Source organism: Tachyglossus aculeatus, chromosome 2 (genome assembly GCF_015852505.1).
Source record: "Tachyglossus aculeatus isolate mTacAcu1 chromosome 2, mTacAcu1.pri, whole genome shotgun sequence".
Taxonomy (NCBI): domain Eukaryota; kingdom Metazoa; phylum Chordata; class Mammalia; order Monotremata; family Tachyglossidae; genus Tachyglossus; species Tachyglossus aculeatus.
Genome location: NC_052067.1, coordinates 127,863,456 through 127,885,905, shown reverse-complemented (window position 1 = coordinate 127,885,905; position 22,450 = coordinate 127,863,456). Strand labels below are relative to the sequence as shown.

Below are 22,450 nucleotides of genomic sequence, written 5' to 3'. Positions count from 1 at the left end.
TGTATGAGTGCCTTGAAGCGATGGTTCGGAGTTTTTTTTCTGAGAGGAGAGGATGGGTTTCCAAGTAACTCCTCACTTCTGCATGTGCAGAATGATATTTTGGAAAAAAGATCTGGGCAGCAGAATGAAGTATCAATCAGTGGGATTGTTGAGTGCTTACTGGGTACAGAACACTATACTAAACATAGAGTGAATTGGAGAGAGGCTGGAGGCAGGGAAGTCTGCAGAGGGTCTGGTACAGTAGTTGAGTTAGCATTTGTCAGGTACCTGGAGTAGCTTGGTGGTGGTTTGGGTAGAGAGGGGCATATCTGCCTTATGTCTCCTAATGCTTCATTTTAAATTTAGAACTCTGTTCCGCTTCTCTAGGCTTCTGGAACTTCCTGTTCAAAAATAGGTGTGGATTCATTCATTCAATCATATTTATTGAACGTTTACTGTGTGCAGAGCACTGTACTAAGCGCTTGGGAAGTACAGTTCAGCAGCAAATAGAGACAATCCCTATCCACTACAGGCTCACAGTGTGGAGATATATATATATATACACATATATATGTGTGTGTGCGCGCGCGCACAGCTGCATCCATCTGCTGGTGTTCCTGAATTCTATGTAAATGCTAATTTCCTAAATGCTTTTTCAGTCAAGCTTTGAATGGACATTTGGGTGATATGACACAGGGGTCGATCCTGACAATGTTGTAGAGGAAGAACCCTTATTTGATGACAAAGTAAATTTGGGGTTATGAGGAGAAAGAGAAATTAAGGATAAAGAGTGGATTGGGACTAAAGATATTTTAGGGTCAAGGTTTTTTTGAATTATATTTCAGGTCTTGGTTTAAGAGTGGTCCAGGTCCTACTATTTAACTCAGACTCACATACAAATACAAGCGAATGGTCTGGCATTTTAGGCAAAGAATATGTTTCCAGTCAAAGTTGTCCTTATGGATGACATCATCATCCACATCACCTTTGGATTCTGAGAACAGCTATAAAAATACCTCTGTGAAACTGAACCTTTTTGTGTGTCAGGAGATGAGCTCTGATGCTTCACTGTAAGGTCCTTAGCCAATCAATGCATACCTGGAAAATGGTAATGGTCTCAGGATACCCAGGAGAGAATAACTAATGACAGTTATTGTAAACCAAATTGTAAGTAAACCAAATGATATAAAATCTCACATTGCTTAAATAGTAGCAACAATCCTGGTGAAACCATGGTAAATTATGACTTAACATTGTATTTTCTTTTCCCAATCAATTTTAGATTCAGATGTATCAGCTGTCAAGACTTCTCCATGACTATCACCGGGATCTCTACAATTACCTGGAAGAAAACGAAATCAGTCCCAGTCTTTATGCTGCCCCTTGGTTCCTCACACTGTTTGCTTCTCAGTTTCCACTAGGATTTGTAGCCAGAGTTTTTGGTAAGAGGTTTTAACACTTAGTCAACTGAGGAGATTGTATTCAGAAGAATATTCCCAGCACAATATGTCCCTTGTCTTTCAGTTAACCTAAATGGTTTTCATATACTGCCTACCATTGAGATTTTATCCATCCAACTGACTGTGCTCTGGTATGCATTGGAAACCACTTGGTCAAAATGAGAGGAGCCCAAATGTTTGAGGGTGTGCATTTGGCCGTTAGGCATCTTATTTTCATGAACAAACACTCGGGGCATAGTTTTCCAGAGGATACTACTCCTCTCCTAATGCTTGTTTGAATTGAGAGTTCTTTTCTGCTTCTCCCTACTTCTGGAACTCCCTGTTACTAAAAAAGGGCCAGGGAAGAAGGGTGTGTGTGTGGGTATAGGGTCTCTGTGTATGTTTGCACTCCCAATCATCTAAACACCTGGCTACATGAATTCCCTGTGAATTCTTATTTCCTAAACAGTTTTCCAGTCAAGATCTTAAAATGGACATGTGGGTGATATTTATCCATACTGTTTTGGTTGGGTTTAGCTTTACCTTAGGCACCAGACCGTGTAGAAAGAATTGAGTGGCTCAGCTTAGGCCGATCACCCAGCCCCCAGTGGAGCACAGCAACCCAGTGCTGGGGCAGGCATGTTTGAGTGGTGGAAAGCAACTTTCTTCTTCTCACTACTCAAAGAAATTTAACTGGAATGGTGGGATGACTTTCATGCCGTTGCGACAGTCTTCATCTCAGTCACATTTAGGCGTTTTTTAACACGACTAGTTAGGTTTTCAATTTTTTTGGCATGAGGATTCAGTTGTATTCATTTTCAAGGACTATTTGCATACTCATGCTTTTCAGGAAGCATGTGCCTGGGATTAATTGAGAATCAGCGTGGCTCAGTGGAAAGAGCCCGGGCTTTGGAATCAGAGGTCATGGGTTTGAATCCCGGCTCCGCCACATGTCTGCTGTGTGACCTTGGGCAAGTCACTTAACTTCTCTGAGCCTCAGTTACCTCATCTGTAGAATGAGGATTAAGACTGTGAACCCCACATGGGACAACCTGATCACTTTGTATCCCCCCCAGCGCTTAGAACAGTGCTTTTCACATAGTAATTATTTATTTATTTTATTTGTACATATCTATTCTATTTATTTTATTTTGTTAGTATGTTTGGTTTTGTTCTCTGTCTCCCCGTTTTAGACTGTGAGCCCACTGTTGGGTAGGGACTGTCTCTATATGTTGCCAATTTGTACTTCCCAAGCACCTAGTACAGTGCTCTGCACATAGTAAGCGCTCAATAAATACGATTGATGATGATGATGATGATAGTAAGCGCTTAACAAATGCCAACATTATTATTATTATTATTAATTGCCTGTAGGCAGTCAACCAGCCATCTGGCAGCAAAATAAAACCCAGCATTTCTTCCAACTCATCACTGGATTCACATACCTCAAGACCCGCATCTTTAGGGCAGGGGTGGAACCAGGCAGGGTGGGCACGAGAGAGGCTTTCACTTCTCTTAAATAGCAACAATGGCATTTTTTACTGCTGACTATATGACAGGCACTGTAGTGGGTACATCATAAGCAGATCAGACAGTCTCTATTTCCCATAGGGCTCACAGAGGAAGTGAGGAGGGAGAACAGGTGTCTGACTCTTAATTTTACAGATGAGAAAACTGAGGCACAGTGGTGTTTAGTAACTTGCCCAAGGTCACACAGCAGGTAGAGCCACTATTAGAACCCAAGTCTCCAGACTCCAGGCCTGTGCTCTTTCTTTGCGGGCCTGAAACTGGGAACTGATTGAGTATCCAAAGCTGCTAAGCTGTCCTGAGGGTGGTGACAGGAGGGGACACTATTCTTGCTCTGAGAGATGGGGGACTGGGGCAGGATTAGAAATCAGGTCCTTTAACACCCAGACCCCAGCTGTTTCCACTAGACCACACTGCACTGCTTCTCTGGGTTGACTGTAATTGAGTCTGTGGCTGGGTAATCTGATGATTTTTGGTTAAACACAGCACTATATGACCTAATCAGCAGCTCCTGCAGGGTAATTTAATGAGAAATTATGATTGCTGAGTACTATCGAAAGCACTCCTCAGAGACGAGATTAAGTTTACTTTTTTTTTATCCCTGCTGTCCTTTATTTAGTCCAACTCTGCTATAGGAAAGACCACCCCCCCCCCTCCCCCTTTCTTTCTGCCTTTCTTTTTTTCTGTAGGAAATTTCAGTAACATTAACCCACGACATCTAAATTTGTCACCATCATTGATAAAAATGATCATGATGATTTTATTACTTTCTTCCATAATAATAATACCTTGTGTTGTTGTGTGAGGTGCATTTGTTTTTTCAAAGTGTTTTCAAATCAGTCATCTCACTTTATCCTCAGGGTAGGTCTGTGTAACTGAGAGAAGCAGGTATTATTAACCCCAGTTTTTCAGATAAGGAAATGTAGCCAATAGAGGTTAAGTGACTTTCCCCATTTCCCACAGTAGGTCAGAAGGGGGACCTTAATATATTCTTCTGTGAACCATTTCACTTCTTGTTTCTTCTAGCTTCTTCATGTATATAAAGATCTGAGGTTCCCCTGTGAAAGGCAGATGTCATTACACTGGAAAGAACACTATAGCAGAAACTTTAGCTACAGAAAAGTGACTCAAAGGGGGTTGGGGTAAATCCTTGGATGAGGGGTTCACAATGGTATACTCAAGAGAAAATTAAGGTTACAAAGAGATAAAAGTTAGGGATGTAAGGTGGTTCAGTAATTAGGATAGACCAGGAAGACAATAATCAAGCAATCATATTTATTGAGTGCTTACTGTGTGCAGAGCCCTGTGCTAAGCACTTGGGAGGGTACAATATAGCAATATGACAGAGTTGGTAGGTCCCTTTCCCCTGCCCATTCATTCATTCATTCAATACAATCATATTTATTGAGCACTTACTGTGTGCACACTACTATACTAAGTACTTGGGAAGTACAAGTCGGCAACATATAGAGACAATCTCTACCCAACAACAGGCTCACAGTCTAGAAACAAGCTTAACGAGCTTACAGTCATGCTAATTTCTACAAAGGTCCTGTTGACACAAAACACCTGCTTAGGGGAGCAATCTGGTTTGGCCTACTAGTGACATTGTTTAAGTTCCGATGTTCTATTAGTGTCACTGGAAATTTTGGGAGTTATGGTACTCATAGCCTCCAGGGCAAGAAAGAGCAATTCAAATGATTTCCATTCCAACCGGCCAGCAGAGATATTGGCAGTACATGGACTTTTCTAGAATCCATCATAAGCTGAAAAACAAGGGCCTGCCCAGGCTGACATGACCCCAAAACTGGTGTCCAAGCACCTAACCAAACAGGCTGATCTGGATTCACTTTCAGGATGTACTCTTGCACATGTTTAATGATCTGTCATTTGTGTGACCAGGGACAAGTTACTTAGTTTACTTCACCTGTAAAGTGTCTTTCTTGTTTTGTTTTTATGGTATTCGTTAAGTGCTTACTGCATGTCAGACACTATACTTAGTGCTATATATAAGGTGTTCGGGTTGGATGCAGTCCCCGTCCCACATGGGGCTCACATCTTAATCTCCATTTTACAGATCAGGTAACTGAGTCTCAGAGAAGTTAAGAGACTTGCCCAATTTCACACACTAGACAAGTGGTGGTGCCGGGATTGGAACCCAGTTCCTCCGACTTCCAGGATCATACCCTTTCCACCAGTCCATGCTGCTTCTCAAGTTAAGCCTGTGAGCTCAGTGTGAGACACGGACTGTATCCGACCTGATTAGCTTGGACTTTCCCCAGTGCTTCGTTCAGTGCCTGCTCATAGTAAGAAATTAACAAATACCATTAAAAAAACAGCAGCCCACTAGGGCAAACAGCTTGTCCAGTGGATGATCAGAGCCTGCAGAGATGCTGAAATTTGCCTCACCTGGGAACCTTCGAGAAGTTTCAGGTTCCTAAATGACCCGGTTCAAATCTGTGCTGCCCTGGACCAGAGCCACAGATTCAGTACTAAAGGTCAGTCAGTCAGTTGTACTTATTGAGTGCTTACTATATGCAGTGCACTGTACTAAGTGTTTGGTAAAGTACAATATAACAACAAACAGACATATTTTCTGCCCACAGCGAAAAGGTCCTGATGCTTGCAGAGGTTGGGCACCCAGAACCATACAGACCCTGCAGCTCCATAAATCCATTCCATCACTCTGTGACCCTCAGGAAGCCTAGACTCTCGGTAGGACAGTAGGAGAATAATAATAATATTAATTGTGGTAGTTGTTAAGCACTTACTGTGTGCCAGGCACTGTTCTAAGAGCTGTGGTAGATACAAGCTATTCAGGTTGGAAACAGTCCTTGTCCCACACGGGGCTCACAAGCTTAATTCCCATTTTACAGATGAGGTAACTGAGGCCCAGAGAATAATAAGAATAATAAATGAATATTAATATAATGAATATTAATGAATATAATAAGAATAATAATGCTGGTATTTGTTAAGCACTACTGTGTGCCAAGAAGTGAAGTGACTTGCCCTAGGGCATGCAGCAGACAAGTGACAGAGTCAGGAATTAACAACTTGCCAAGTTGCCAACAAGTTACCAACTTGTACTTCCCAAGCGCTTAGTACAGTGCTCTGCACACAGTAAGCTCTCAATAAATGCGATTGATTGATTGATTGTGGAGAACCCAGGTCTGTGCTCTGTTCACAAGGCCACATTGAAGGGAAAGACCTAGCAGAGCAAGCAGGGGAGATACTTGATTGGCTTGAGAATCCCTGCTGTGGTAAACCAACTCCTGGTATGGTGACAGACTGAAGAAAAAATTCTTACTGGTAGTGGTATAGTGTCTGTTACATTATTATATTGTATTCTCCCAAGTGCTTAGTACAGTGCTCTAAACACAGTTCACACTCAATGAATATGATTGACTGCTTAAGCGTAATGGGTTTATCACTTATCTAGTATCTTCTTCCTTTCTACTTTAGCGTGGAACACAGAAATAAAAGTCAGAAGGAAGATATCCAGTTATGCCCATGTTTAACAATAATAATAATAATGATGGCATTTGTTAAGTGCTTACTATATGCAAAGCACTGTTCTAAGTTCTGGGGAGGATACAAGGTGATCAGGTTGTTGCACGTGGGGCTCACAGTCTTAATCCCCATTTTCCTGATGAGGTAACTGAGGCCCAGAGAAGTTAGGTGACTTGCCCAAAGTCACACAGCTGACAAGTGGCGGAGCCGGGATTTGAACCCATGACCTCTGACTCCAAAGCCCGTGCTCTTTCCACTGAGCCATGCTGCCTCCCTAAAATAATAATGATGGCATTTATTAAGCACTTACTATGTGCAAAACACTGTTGTAAATGCTGGGGAGGTTACAAAGTGATCCGGTTGTCCCACGGGGGGCTCACAGTCTTAATCCCCATTTTCCAGATGAGGGAACTGAGGCCCAGAGAATTGAAGTGGCTTTCCCAAACTCACACAGCTGACAATTGGCGGAGCTGGGATTTGAGCCCATGACCTCTGACTCCAAAGCCCACCCTCTTTCCACTGAGCCACACAGCTTTAAAAGTGTTTTACAAATGAGTAACAATAATAATAATAACAATAATGATTGTGGTATTTGATAAGCATTTACTATGTGCCAGGCATTGTTCTAAGCCCTGGGTTAGATACAAGGTAATCAGGTTGGACACATCCCTGTCCCACATGGGGCTCACAGTCTTAATCCCCATTTTACAGAAGAGCTAACTGAGAGAAGTGAAGTGACTTGCCCAAGGTCACACAACAATCATGGGACAGGTCCAGAATTAGAACCCAGGTCCTCCTGACTTGCAGGCCCATGCTGTAGCCACAAAGTCACATGGAGTGTTGACATCCATTACTGTCCAATAGTCATTCAAAACAAAGTGCACATTGCTGAATAAAGAGAAAACGCGTGAACAATTTACTCCACCTGTCTACACATGAGGTAAAGGAGACAAGGAGACAGGCTCATCCTTCAGATGCTTTTAGACTGTGAGCCCACTGTTGGGTAGGGACTGTCTCTATATGTTGCCAATTTGTACTTCTCAAGCGCTTAGTACAGTGCTCTGCACATAGTAAGCACTCAATAAATATGATTGATGATGATGATGATGCTGTTAGAGAATGCTTTGGGAGAAAAAAGCAACTGCATCATTTCTAGCATTTCTGTTTCCTGAGCACTCTTTGAAGTAGCGTTTGTTGCTCTATTTTCCCGTAGAGGAAATGTCTTTCACATTTTGTCTAAAAGTTCGTATTCCTCATTTCCTGATGTGGTAGAGTCTGTACAGTGAGGATCAAATGTGAGCCTCGTGAGAGGAAGGGACTGTATCCAAGCTTATAACTTGGTCTGTATCGTAGTATTTAGCACATAGTGGCTGCTTAATCCCCTCTCAGGGTCACACCTGGAGAGTTTCCAGTACTCTATCAGTCTCGACTACAGGAGGGAGAGTCCAGCAGAGGTATAACCATTCCATTCCTAGCTTGGGCAGTGGCTAGCGAGTGAAAGGCAATCTGTTCCAAGTCAAAACTCACCCGTGCTGGGCAGCAGTGGCATGGGAGAGAGTCGAGGGTGGAGACTCAAGTTTACTGTGCGGAAAGAGGCACTGGTAAACCACTTCTTTATTTTTACCAAGAAAAGTCTTTGGATACACTACCAGAACAATTGCTGATGGAGGAGGGGGGTTCTGGGAGAGATGTGTCCATTGTGTTGCAATGGGTTGGACTGCATAAGATAAGAAAAGCTGCTTAATAAATAACTTAATTATTATGCTTAAAAAGAACATTATAGGTGAATAAAGAAAGTCTTCTAGACTGTGAGCCCATCTTCTAGACTGTGAGCCCATTGTTGGGTAGGGACCATCTCTATATGTTGCTGACTTGTACTTCCCAAGTGCTTAGTACAGTGTTCTGCACACAGTAAGCGCTCAATAAATATGATTGAATCAATGAATGAATAAGTAACATAATGAAAAGCATTGTTCTCCAGCATGTCAGCTGGGCTAGCTTCCAATAAATATTCTTAACCAAAATCATAAACTTATATAGCATTTAGTGCGGGTGCAATAATTCAAATTATTTTTCTGTTTTTTAGACATCATTTTTCTTCAAGGAACTGATGTTATATTTAAGGTGGCACTCAGCCTGCTAAGCAGTCAAGAAGCCCTTATCATGGAATGTGAAAACTTTGAAAGCATAGTAGATTTCCTCAAAAGCACTCTACCCGATATGAATGCATCTGAAATGGAAAAAATTGTTACCCAGGTAAAGCACATATGTGTATTATTTCTAAATGACGTGAAGGAAATACAAGTCTGTCGTGCACAAAATCACAATTTTTATTTATTTAGGGGCTCTTCTTGAAGGAACTCAATAACATGTCAGCTTTGATCAGGAAAAGGCAGTGATTTGGGGGAGAATAATCAAATCAATCATATTTATTGAGTATTTACTGTGTGCAGAGCACTGTACTAAGCACTTGGGAGAGTAAAATATAAGTTATTCGGATGGAAACATGTGACACCTATTGGACCCTACTGAGGTTTTTTTCCTCCAGAGACTAAAACTGGGGTCACTTTGCTGACTAACAGTCAGTGAGGTTCAAAATCAGTCATCCTGTATTTAGTTTGTTTTATGTATTTGTTAAGCACTTACTTTGTGTCAAGCACTGTCTTAAGAGCTGGGGTAAATGCAAGTTTATCGGGTTGGAAACAGTCCCTGTCCCACATGGGACTCATGGTTGAAGTAGGAGGCAGTAGTGTTTAATCTTCATTTTACAGTTGAGGAAACTGAGGCACAGAGAAGTTAAGTGACTTGCCCAAGATCACACAGCAAGCAATTGGCAGAACTGGGACTAGAATCCAGGTCATCTGGCTCTGAGGCCCATGGTTTTTCCATTAGACTATGCTGCTTTTCTTTAGTGCGACTAAAGGGAGTTATGGAATTAGGAAATTCCACCCAGGATCTAATTGCTGGGGAGATGATAGAAGATAATCATGTCCCTCATGGGGCTCACGGTCTGCAAAAGAGGAAGAACAGGCATTAAATCCCCATTTTGCAGATGAGGGAATTGAAGTGTAGAGAAGTTAAGTAACTTGCCCAAGGTCACACGGCAGGCAAGTGGTGGAGCTTGGATTAGAATCCTAGGTCTCTGACTCCTGGACTGTTGCTTTTTCCACAAAATGACGCTGCTCTAACAGTGTACCCAAATTGCATCCAAAGACTACCCAACCATTTCCTATCCGTAGCCACAATGAAGAATGATTTACCTAAATTGCCCTGCCACTCTGCTGTGGATACTGAAGGATTAGACTGGATAAGTCACTCCTGAACTGGCCTCTGGCAGGGAGTCCATATCACATCCATTCTGTCAAATATGTTCGGATCATTGAAAATTGGACAAGATCTGGTGTTATAGACAAATGGCAGTGTTACAAAATGGGTAGCAAATAGGTTAAAATAGAGGGGGAAATCTTTGGGTTCTTTCGATTTATGACAAAAAGATCTGTTAGAGCATTTGAGATAGAAGGCATCTTCTAAAATAAAGAAGATGATGGTGGTATTTGTGAAGCACCTACTCCCCCTCTCCATCCCCCGCATCTTACCTCCTTCCCTTCCCCACAGCACCTGTATATATGTATATATGTTTGTACATATTTATTACTCTATTTATTCATTTATTTATTTTACTTGTACATATCTATTCTATTTATTTTATTTTATTAGTATGTTTGGTTTTGTTCTCTGTCTCCCCCTTCTAGACTGTGAGCCCACTGTTGGGTAGGGACTGTCTCTATATGTTGCCAACTTGTACTTCCCAAGCGCTTAGTACAGTGCTCTGCACACAATAAGCGCTCAATAAATATGATTGATTGATTGATTGAGTTACACTATCATCCAACTTTCAAGGGTGACTGGTATGGGCTGACAGGGAAAGGGGAAGAGAAACAGGAGAAAAAGTGGGGAAAGTTGGAGTGGCTTGAGGATAGCCTGTGGCACCATCCCAAGCATAGCCCGGCAATAGGGACAGTGAAGGTTAATAATAATAATAACAATGTTGGTATTTGTTAAGCACTTACTATGTGCCAAGCACTGTTCTAAATACTGGGGTAGATACAAGGGAATCAGGTTGTCCAACGTGAGGCTCACAGTCTTCATCCCCATTTTACAGATGAGGTCACTGAGGCCCAGAGAAGTTAAGTGACTTGCCCAAGGTCCAACAGCTGACAAGGGTGGAGACGGGATTGGAACCCACGAGCTCGTGCTCTTTCCACTAAGCCATGCTGCTTCTGCAGCAGAACTTTCACACGTTGGACTTGTATCCACACAGAAACTAATTAATTCTCAGTCCCAACCTGCAGGGCACCTGTGGGTTACTCTGGGAATACGGCAGGAGTGCAGGCCTCCGATGGGAACTTGCATTTTAAGAGGTGAGAAAGGATGGGATTCAAGAACCATTTGATCATTCGTTCATTCAATCATATTTATTAAGCACTCACTGTATGCAGAGCACCATACTAAGCGCTTGGGAAAGTACAGTACAGCCCAGTGTGGGCAGGGATTGTCTCTCTATTACTGAATTGTACTTTCCAAGTGCTTAGTATGGTGTTCTACACACAGTAAGCGCTCAATAAGTAATAATAATAATAATGGCATTTATTAAGTGCTTACTATGTGCAAAGCACTGTTCTAAGCGCTGATAAGTATGATTGAATGAATGAACAATAAACAGTGACAATTCTGCCTACAACAAGCTCATGTCACTGTCTTGTGCAGGGAGACAGACATCAATACAAATAAACAGACATCATTACGATAAATAAAATTACAGATATATACCTAAGTGTTCTGGGGCTGGGGGTCGAGGGGAAGAGCAAAGGGAGCAAGTCAGGGCAATGCAGAAGGGAGTGGGAGATGGGGAAAAGTGGGGCTTAGTCTGGGCAGGCCTTCTGGAGGAGATATGCCCTCAAGAGGTGGGAGAGTAATTTACTGTCAGATTTGAGAAGGGAGGGTATTCCAGGCCAGAGGCAGGGTGTGGGCCAGGGGTCGGAGGAGAGACAGGTGAGATTGAGGCACAGTGAGAAGGTTAGCACCAGAGGAACGAAGTATGCAGGCTGGGCTTTGAAGGAGAGAAGCGTGATGAGGTAGGAAGGGGCTAGGTGTTGGAAAGCATTAAAGCCAATGGTGAGGAGTTTTTGTTTAATATGGAGGTGGATAGGACACCACTGGAGATTTTTGAGGAGGGGATGACATGTCCTGAACGTTTCTGTAGAAAGATGATGTGGGCAGTGGAGTGCCCTCCTTTCTTCCTCCCTTCAAGGCCCTACTGAGAGCTCACCTCCTCCAGGAGGCCTTCCCAGACTAAGCCCCCTCCTTCCTCTCCCCCCTCATCCCCCTCTCCATCCCCACCATCTTACCTCCTTCCCTTCCCCACAGCACCTGTATATATGTATATATGTTTGTACATATTTATTACTGTGTTTATTTTACTTGTACATATCTATTCTATTTATTTTATTTTGTTAATATGTTTGGTTTTGTTCTCTGTCTCCCCCTTCTAGACTGTGAGCCCACTGTTGGGTAGGGACTGTCTCTATATGTTGCCAACTTGTACTTCCCAAGCGCTTAGTACAGTGCTCTGCACACAGTAAGCGCTCAATAAATGCGATTGATTGATTGATTGATTGACTAGAGTGGAAAGAGGCAGGAGGTTAAGAGACCAGCAAGGAAGCTGATGCAGTAATCTGCAGAGAAGCAGCATAGCTTAGTGGAATGATCACGGGCTTGGGAGTCAGAGGACATGGGTTCTAATCCCAACTCCACACGTGTCTGCTGTATGATCTTGGGCAAGCCACTTAACTTCTCAGTGCCTCAGTTACCTCATCTGTAAAATAGGGATTAAGACTGTGAGCCCCATGTGGGACAACCTGAGTGCTTTGTGTCTACTCCAGCACTTAGAACAGTACTTGGCACATAGAAAGTGCTTAACAAATACTATCATCATTATTATTTAATCTAGGTGGGATAGGATGAGTGATTATATTAACGTGGTGGTAGTAGTTTGGATGGATAGGAAAGGGGGTGGATTTTAGCGATGTTGTGAAGGTGCGACCGACAGGATTTGGTGATGGATAGAATATGTGGGTTGAATGACAGAGAGGAGTCAAGGATGACACCAAATTTACGGGCTTGTGAGACAGAACGGATGGTGGTGCCGTCTATGTTGACGGGAAATTCAGGGAGAGGACAGGGTTTGGGTGGGAAGATAACGAAGTTCTGTTTTGGAAATGTTAAATTTGAGGTGATGAGAAGACATCCACGTAGAGATGTCTTGAAGGCAGGAGGAGATGAACCAGGAGAGGATTATAGGATTAGGAGGGAGAGTTCCTCTTCAAAGATCCTGAGGAAGAAAAATGGTGGGGGTTTGGCATGCCAGCAGACTACTGATGACAGAAAGTTAGCATTGTTGTTAATCAACTGGTTTGCGAGGTCATTGGGTGTTAGATTGGGAGGTGGTAGGAGGTGGAGGCTTCAGATGAGTATTAGATATCTGGAATATTCATTCAATCGTATTTATTGAGCGCTTACTGTGTGCAGAGCACTGTACTAAGCGCTTGAATATCTGTAGAGGGTCACAAGTAAAAAATTTAATGAGGACTGAGAATTGTTTTGCTAATCCAAGGGGAAATTTGTAGTGACAGATTGGCATGATTTGGGCATTTCTGCACAGGAACAGAAGTAGAGGGAGTGGGCAGTGGGTGGGAATATCTCACGGTTGGAGGTTAGTTGACTAATAGTCAAATGAAATAGAAAGGGGAATGACCTAAGCATGGTTTTCTGTGACTCTAGCCTTTTGTATATTATTAGTAATGACAATTTAAAAATGGGGATAAAAATATTGGCAATTTTTCCTCATCAACCAATCAATGAGTGGTGTTTATTGAGTACTTAACTATGTGCAAAGCACTGGTCCAAGTGCTTGGGAGAGTACTTGTGTCTTGTGCTGTCGAGTCGTCTCTGACCCATAGTGACGCCACGGACACGTCTTTCCCAGAATGCCCCATCTCCATCTGCAATCGTTCTGGTAGTGTATCCATAGAGTTTTCTTGGTAAAAATCCAGAAGTGGTTTACCACTGCCTTGTTCCATGCTGTAAAAATGAGTCTCTGCCCTTGACTCTCTCCCATGTGGCTGCTGCCCAGCAAAGGTGAGTTTTGACTTGTAGCAGATTGCCTTCCACTCACTAGCCACTGCCCAAGCTAGGAATGGAATGTGTATGCCTCTGCTTGACTCTCCCTCCCATAGCCGAGACTGGTAGAGTACTGGAAACTCTCCAGATGTGATCCTGAGTGAGGTGGGAGAGTACAGTACAACAGAATTAGTGGAAACGTTCCCTTCCCATAATGAGTATGCATTCTAGATGGGGAGATAGACATTAATATGAATAACTGGAACAATTTTAAAGGTTTGAAAGTTTTCATGGTATCCATGTGGGCTTTAGAAGCCCTCATAATGTTTCACATATTAGCCAGTTAGGAGGATGTAACAGTGGTACTTTTTGTCACAATTGGCGTCGAAGGACTGTAAAGTATTAGCTCTAGACTGTAAGTAAGCTCCTTGTGGGCAAGCATTGATCACATATGCCAACTCTATTGCATTGTAATGTTCCAAGCACTTCTGCCAAACTAGCACACTTCCCCCTATTGAAAGCTCACCTCCTCCAGTAGGCCTTCCCAGGGTGAGCCCCTCTTTCCTCTGCTCCTCCTCCCTTTGTTTTGTTTGTTTTGTTGTCTGTCTCCCCCCTTCTAGACTGTGAGCCCATTGTTGGGTAGGGATTGTCTCTACTTGTTGCCAAGTTGTACTTTCCAAGCGCTTAGAACAGTGCACTGCACACAGTAAGCGCTCAATAAACATGACTGAATTAATTGAATGAATCCAGTGGTCTGCACACAGCAAGTGCTTAATAAATACCACCTATTGATTGATCACCATGGACAAAAATCTTATATCCTGATTGCGTTCCATAGGGAATTTGGGAATAGTATCCAGTTGGAAGCTGTGACTAGGGATACTGGCAAATCTGAGCTCCCCTTTCTTCCCACAGCCACAGAGATTTGGGACGTGGAAGTATTATCAGTGAGTCAAGGTATAGCATTGATTTCTGGGTGGGGTCAGGACAGGGACAGTGTCCCCCCAAAAAATTTATAATGGCAGAGATTGGCATGATTTGGGATTTCTATACAGGAACAGAAGTGGAGGAAACAGACAGTGGTACTATCGCAGGGATGAAGGTTAGTTGATTAATAGTCAAATCAATTAGAAAGGAGAATGACCTAGCCAATGTGTCATTTTTTGTCTTTTTTGTTTCCAACAATGTTTACTTGATGACTAAGATTGTTTGTTCTATGAAGATTTGGCTAATTACACACCATGATTCCTTTCAAAAAGCTTGTTGTGGGTAGGGAATGTGTCTTAATACAGTTCTCTGCACACAGTAAGCACTCAATGAATATGATTGATTGATTGAAAATGAGACCTGCTATTTGCAGAATAGTCAAGGGATAATCAGGTTGAAAAATTTTAATAGTTAAATCTTTTTACCTTGTAGCAATGCATTTATTTCAGCAGTTCCTAGGAAACAGTTTAGAGTTTGTTCTCAAAAAAGTCTGAAACCAGAATTCTATTTGTGGGTCTTTGGCTTCAGAGTAGCTGTTGTAAGCGAGGGTAAGCAGCTTCAAAATATGTGATATAATTGGATTTGTGTGTCACTATCGTCCTCCAAAATAAGCATTTCAAATTAAACAAGTAGTGGCACGAAACCATTCCAAATATTGAAAATGAACTTTGGTTATGTTCACATCCTTGGAACCTCCTAAGCTGCCTGTATCAACTTGTGACTCTCCCTTTTCTGATGAATTGCTTGTGTATTTACTCCAACGTGGAATACTCTCTGCCCTCACTCTCTGATCAGACCATGTTCCTTCCCTCTACAAAGTCTTCCCCAAAAGTTACCTCATCTGAGGGGAATTCTCTGATAAAGCCCCTCCTTACTGGTCAAGTTTTCAGTCAGCATCCTTAACACTCACATTCACAGGTTCATCCAAATTTTATTTTATTGTCTCCATTTGTTTTTAATGTTTGCTTCTGTGCTCTCATAGTTCCAAAACTGAATGCCTCGCTTAGAACAGTGCTCTGCACATAGTAAGCACTTAACAAATGCCATTATTAATCTTCCCAATCAAACCCCCTCCCACATCTGACTTTCCCATTACTGTTGACCACACCACCGTTCTATCCTTCTTACAAACCCACGACTCTGGCTTATCTCTGACTCACCTAGCTCCCTCAACCCTCATATTCAGTTTGTCACCAAATCCTGTCGATTCTACCTTCACCACATCACTAGAAATCCTCCCCTTGTTCTCCAACCAAACTGGTGTCACGTTGAGCCACGCATCTACCATCTCCCTTCTCAACTGCTGTCAGCTTCTTGCTGACCCGCATCCCTCATGCTTCTCCATTCTCCAGCCTGTACTTTGTTGTCAATCTCATTTTTCTAAAAAAATCATGCTGCACACATTTCCTCACTCCTTAAAAACCTCCAGTTGTCAATCCTTATCTGAATCAAGCTGAAGTTCCTTACCATTGGCTTTAAAGGACTCAAAACCTGGTCTACCCCGTACTGATCTTCTCTCTTCTCTCAGCACAACCCATCCTACACACTCTGCTCTTCAGATGCCAACTTGTTCTCCAACCTCATCTCTTTCACTGTCAACCCTTTGCTCACACCTTCCCTCCTTCCTGTACCTCCCTCCCAGTTGATTCATTCATTCATTCAGTCATATTTATTGAGTTCAGAGCACTGTACTAAGCACTTGGTAGAGTACAATATCACTGCCCAATAGACCACGTCACCAAAATCAGTGTGTCTCCCGACTGGACTGTAATCTCTCTTCTGGACTGTATGCTCACTGTAGGTAGGGAAAGTGTCTACCAATTCTGATATACTGTATGCTCCAAGAGAGTAGTACAGTAAGCGCTCAGTAAGAAGCAGTGTGTCCTCATGGAAAGAGCACAGGCCTAGGAGTCAGAGGACATGGGTTCTAATCCCAACTCTGCCAATTGCTTACTGTGTTACCTTGGGCAAGTCATTTAACTTCTCTGAATCTCACTTCTTCTGTTCTTCCTCCTTTTTAAACTGTGAGCCCCATGCAGGACAGGGACTATGTCCAGCGTATTCACTTGTATATTTGTGCTTATATATTGTGCTTAGAACAGTGTTTGAAATGTATTAAGGACTTAACAAATTCCATAAAAAACTAAGTAAATACCATTAACTGATTTGAGGGCAAGTGTCTTTCTACATACTCTTTTGTAGTCTCCTATTTAATTAATAGGATGCTTTGCAGTCAGTCAATCATATTTATTGAGTGCTTACTGTGTGCAGAGCACTATACTAATCACTTGGGAGAGTACAATATCAGAGTTGGTAGACATGTTCCCTGTCCACAACAAGCTTACAGGAGTTTACAGCTAGAGAAGGAGTATGATAATAAGTGCTAATAGCAGGGAGTCCCACAGTAACTACTCTGTTTTACTGGTAGGTTTTTGAGATGGAGATCTCAAAACAGCTTCATGCCTACGAAGTGGAGTACCATGTACTTCAGGACGAGCTCCAGGATTCTCCAAACTCTTATGATGACAGTGAACCTCTTGAGAAATTGGAAAGGGCCAATAGTCAGCTGAAAAGGCAAAACATGGATCTGTTAGAAAAATTACAGGTAAGTGACCAATACAAAATACTAGCTCAATGTGGAGAAACTGGTGAGAATTCTTTTATTTCTTTACTTTATTCTATATTTCTATAAATTCCAGAAACTAGAGTTCCAGAAATGAAAAAAAAAAATAACTCCAGTTAAATCCATGGGAGGAAAAGACTTAAGTGAATAAGATTTCTTTGGCTAAGTTGTCACCACTTCACTGATGATTGGTATCTTTCTTTCCTTTAAAACATTTCATTTTAATTCTAGCTCAAAGCTAAAAAGGGAAGTACTACAGCCTAGTGGTAAGAGCATGGGCCTGGGGTTCAGAGGACTTGGGTTCTAATCCTGGCTCTGCCACTGGTCTGCTGGGTGACCTTGGGCAAGTCACTTAATTTCTCTGTGCCCCAATTTCCTCATCTGTAAAATGGGGATTAAATCATACCCCCTCCTCCTTAGACTGTGAGCCCCATGTCAGAGAGGGACGGTGTCCAACCTGATTATCTTGTATCTACACCAGCATTTAACACAGTGCTTGACACATAGTAAACACTTAACGAGTTCCATAATTATAGCCTGGCCCTGGATCACTACTTGAAATCTTGGTGGCCCAAGTTTGTTTCTGCAAATCCCACATCTTCAGTTGGAATCAGAGACCAAGGGAAATGGCAGTGTTTTTCTCAGATCTTACCCTTGTAACTTGGAACTGCAGTTGATTACAGACCGTAGACTCCTCTAGACAATAAGCTTGGTGTGGGCAGGGAACATATCTACTAACTCTGATATATTGTATTCTCCCAAGCACTTAGTGCAGTGTTCTGCCCACAGTGAGCAGTCAATAAATACCATTGATTGATTGATTGATTGATTGGTTTGGGCCTCTCAGCTCCCTCCATGGCCTGCCTAGACCTTGCCAGCAACCAAGAGTTAAAGGGGCAGGACAGAACTGCCGTCCTCTTACTTGTCCACATGGAGTTTCAATCCCTGTAGTTTTGAGTCCATAATAAATAATATAATTAATAATCCCAGTATTTGTTAGCATTTACTATGTGCCAAGCACTGGGGTAGATACAGGATGTTCAGGTTGGACACAGACTCTGTCTACATGGGGCTCACATCCTAATGGGAAAGGAGAACAGGTATTGAATACACTGAGGCACGGAAAAGTAAAATGATGGGCCCAAGGTCACACAACAGACAAGTGGTGACACAGGATTCGAACCCAGGTCCTCTGATTCCCAGGCCCATGCTCAGTCCACTAAGCCATGCTGCATCCCACTAGGCCGCACAGTTCAAAGCAGGACTGACGTTAGGTCACTTCCCTATCTAAGTATGGTTAGGAGTGAGAGTGAAGTGGAAATGAAGAGGGTAAAAGTAAATAAATAAATGGTGGTATTTGTTAAGCACTTACTATGTGCCAAGCACTGTTCTAAGAGCTGGTATAGATGCAAGGTAATCAGGTTGTCCCAGGAGGGGCTCACAGTCTTAATCCTCATTTTACTGATGCGGTAACTGATGCACAGAGAAGTGAAGTGACTTCCCCCAAGTCACACAACAGAGAAGTGGCAGAGCTGGGATTAGAACCCATGACCTCTGACTCCCAAGCCCGGGCTCTTTCTAAGCCACACTGCTTCCTGAGGAGCGGGCAGCAAGGGCTGCCATCCCCACTGTACTGAAGTGAACTGGGGCCCTGGTTCTTCCAAGGGCAAGTGGGCGGACGGGCAGCTTGGCCCTCCTCCGTCACCCACAGGGCCTGCCTGGAACCAGGGTAGCTGCCGATTCAGACATGGCCCCTTCAGTCACATCCCCGAGTGGCTCTGAGCTGTCACGTATCCATTATCCCTACTTCTCTGACTGTGAACCCCGTGTGGGACAGAATTATGTCCAACATGATTATCTTTTATCCACCCTCTAGACTGTAAGCTCCTTGTGGGCAGGGATCACATCTACCAACTCTGTTGTACTCTGTGTGTTGTATTGGAGAGAAGCAGTGTGGCTCAGTGGAAAGAGCGCTGGCTTTGGAGTAAGAGGTCATGGGTTCGAATCCCAACTCTGCCACGTGTCTGCTGTGTGACCTTGAGCAAGTCACTTAATTTCTCTGGGCTTCAGTTACCTCATCTGTAAAATGGGGATTAAGACTGTGAGCCCCATGGGGGACAGCCTGATCACCTTGTATCCCCCCTCAGCGCTTAGAACAGTGCTTTGCACATAGTAAGCGCTTAACAAATGCCATTATTATTATTATTATTATTATTATTATTACTCTCCCAGATGCTTAGTACAGTGCTCTGTACACAGTGAGCACTCAATAAATACCATTGATTGATTGATCGACCCCAGCTTTAGGCACATAGAAAGTATTTAACAAATGCTATATTGTTATTAGTATTATCTAATGAACTTCTCTGTAGTGAGAGAATTAGATCTGTGTGTCTTACTTCTGCAGCCCTTCAGTGCAGGAACTAAACCAATAATCCATAGCTGAAGGTCACCCCAGGTTGAGGGATGACTGAAGAGGAGGGTAATGGGTGTGCACAGGAATGCTGCCATCGACTGAGCTACTACACTCTTCCACTCTCTACCCAACAACTCTAACAGCTACTCAGTATGCTAGACAGAGAGAGACATGTAGCAGAAGGAGAAAGAAGACAGGAGTGCCACTTTTGCAGAACCATACATCAGTGAGAGGAAGTTGGGAGAGAAGTTTCTGTCCTCTCAGGCTAGGTGTAAGGAGAGTAAGTGAGATGGGTGAAAAGAAACTACCTTTCCCTTCAAAGGTCAGGGCTTCTAGATGGGATAGGGACAATTATCTTTATACCTTACTTGGCTCAGATGGTGACTTGGTGACTCTTAAGACCTTAATGATCTCTTTTACCAGGTGGCTCATGCTAAAATCCAGAGCTTGGAGTCCAACCTCGAGGCTGTCTTAACTCGAGAGAACAAAATGAAGATCTTAATTCGGTCCCTGGAACAAGAGAAAGTGACCTATCAAAATACGGTGGAGCAAATCAGGAAGCACGTGCCTGCGGAGTCCCTAGCCCACTGTGAACTGCTGCTGAGAGAAGTAAACTCGAATCCAAACGGTAAAACAAAGACAGGAAACAAGCCATAATTCAAGAAGCGGTGCCTCAGCAAGCAGAGTGTCAGCTACTAGGAGAAGGGATAGTGCTGCTGAACAGACTTGAGGAAACTAAGCTAAGGGAACTGTGGAAAGCTGAGGGTTATTCCCTGTGTTGTCAACTGTTCCACGATGCAAATCTCAAGCTCTTGAAAACAGACCGGCTCTGAATCCATGCCACAAAGGGAAATTCAGCATAAAAATCAATATATATTTAGAGTGATTTTTTTAAGTCAAAACTTTCCAGAGTCGTTACGGAGGGAAGGCAAGGCGAAACATGAATTGTCCTTTCGTCTATGTAGTGAAACAAGGATATCGTGTCTTGATATTTTGAAAACTACTTGAAAATATGAAATGAATGTACATTTTCTCCAAAGAACAGCACATTTCACAATTTTTGTGGAAAAAGTCTAAGTTCGCGTGTGGCTGTCATCGAGTCTACTGACATTGTGTATACATAATGAAAGTGATTGTGGCTGACAGTCACTCTGAAGTGGCTTATAAATAGGGATTGTGTTCGACTTCATTCTCTGCCTTCTATGTGCCAACTAGCATGTTGCTGTCACCTGCAGAGTGAACCTGGGCAGGCTTTTCTAGAGAGAGCTTCCTGAAATCTGATCACAAGGATTTTCCATCTTCCTCTTACAAGACATTTGGAGGGGACATTTGGTATCTTGAATTGGGGTTGAGAAGAAACAACTTTCGCTCCAATGTCAGCCTTGTTTTCCTGCAGGGGCCAGGATGTGCTAATATTTCATTTCTCTTGCCAAATACAGGAGCTTTAAAATACTATTCAAATTTTCAAAACTATAGCGTGCTAAAGTGAGTTTCTGTTTAAATCAGTTTGCAGGAAAATGTAGAATTGATTGTAGCTGAGAGCTAGGAATTCTGACTTGCAGTTTTTACAGCTCAATATGTAAATGTGCTTCTTAAGGGAACTAGAGGCGATTTTTGGTGAGGGAGAGAATTAACGAGTTTTGAAGTCCAATGAACCTTTTTCATGTGAAAAATGGGTACCTGTGAAAGGTAGTACGGAAACGACGCAACATTTTTGCTTTTATATGATCCTTTTCAACACTGCTGTATCATAGTGTTGCAAGTAATCTCACCAGGAGAATGGAGTGAATTTGGGCTGTTTTAAAAGTCCACCTTGTGATGGAGAGTATATTAGAAGACACTGAAACCCAAGGTTTTGGAGAGGCAGAAAGCATGTATTTGGAATGTATCTGAACTGTTTCCTCAGAGTGTCATCCTAATGAATCATGTTACGGTAGTTACACTTGCTCTATTTCAGAGGATTTGTGTTGTGGTTATTTTTGTATAGGCTTTCCTCAGTAGAAGGGAAATGCTGAGTGTAATTGCTTCTAGACACCTGCCTTATTGAATCAGGCATAAAAGCAGTAGAGGCCAACCTGCTAATTTATCTTTATATGGAGAGATTTTCCACTCCCTTTGTATTCAACAATACTATAATTGGCGGAGTAATGTCTTATTTCCCCAGATGCCATTATTTATCTGATGAGTAATGGAGCAGCATGACCTTGGGGAAAGTGCAGGAGGCTGGGAATCACCACACTCAAGTTCTAATCCTGGCTGTGCCACTAGGCTGCTGTGTGACCTTGGGCAAATCACTTACTTCTCTATGCCTCAGTTTCCTCATCAGCAAAATGGAGATTCAATGCCTGTTCTCCCTCCTACTTAGACTGTGAGCTCCACTTGGGACCTGATTATCTTGTGTCAACCCTAGCGCTTAGTACAGTGCTTGGCAGATATTAAGTGCTTAACAATTACCACAGTTATTATTGTTATGGTTATTATCATTAGAGGGTGATAGTTCAGCAGTGCTGAATTGGACTGCAGAGTCAACACATTAAAATAAACCTCCATTATAAAAGGCTTTTGCCTTAGGCAGGGTGGCCTAGAGTTCCAGCCCAGGAAACTGCAAGTTCTCATGTCCAGAGTGCTATGGGGCTCCAGCTCAGGTCTTGGCAGAATGGATTTGGGGGATTTGAAAGTTGAAAGTTGCACAAATTGGGCCCCTGCCCTCTGTGTTTCATCTCTATCAAGTGAATGTAACATCCAGGTAATGTCCAATAAATGCCTCTGCTGCACTTGTTTTTTCCT

The 22,450-nt window shown here is 42.7% G+C and overlaps 1 protein-coding gene and 2 non-coding genes across 4 annotated transcripts in view; 2 read left to right on the top strand and 1 right to left on the bottom strand.

Moving 5' to 3' along the window:
- Window positions 1–21,975, top strand: part of TBC1D4 (TBC1 domain family member 4) — a 251,043-nt gene extending 229,068 nt beyond the window's left edge. For both annotated transcript variants that reach the window (XM_038769758.1, XM_038769748.1), the window contains 4 exons: window positions 1,262–1,421; window positions 8,545–8,714; window positions 17,053–17,229; window positions 20,087–21,975. In XM_038769758.1, coding sequence (XP_038625686.1) covers window positions 1,262–1,421; window positions 8,545–8,714; window positions 17,053–17,229; window positions 20,087–20,320 — 741 coding nt within the window. In that variant the 3' untranslated portion in view covers window positions 20,321–21,975. The remainder of the gene's footprint in view (window positions 1–1,261; window positions 1,422–8,544; window positions 8,715–17,052; window positions 17,230–20,086) is intronic.
- On the top strand, window positions 7,838–7,975 carry LOC119923324. The gene has a single exon (XR_005448822.1). It is a non-coding gene; the product is annotated as a small nucleolar RNA SNORA7 (small nucleolar RNA).
- LOC119924742 lies at window positions 13,666–13,805 on the bottom strand. Its single transcript, XR_005449439.1, has one exon. It is a non-coding gene; the product is annotated as a small nucleolar RNA SNORA7 (small nucleolar RNA).
- Window positions 21,976–22,450: the final 475 nt, after the last annotated feature.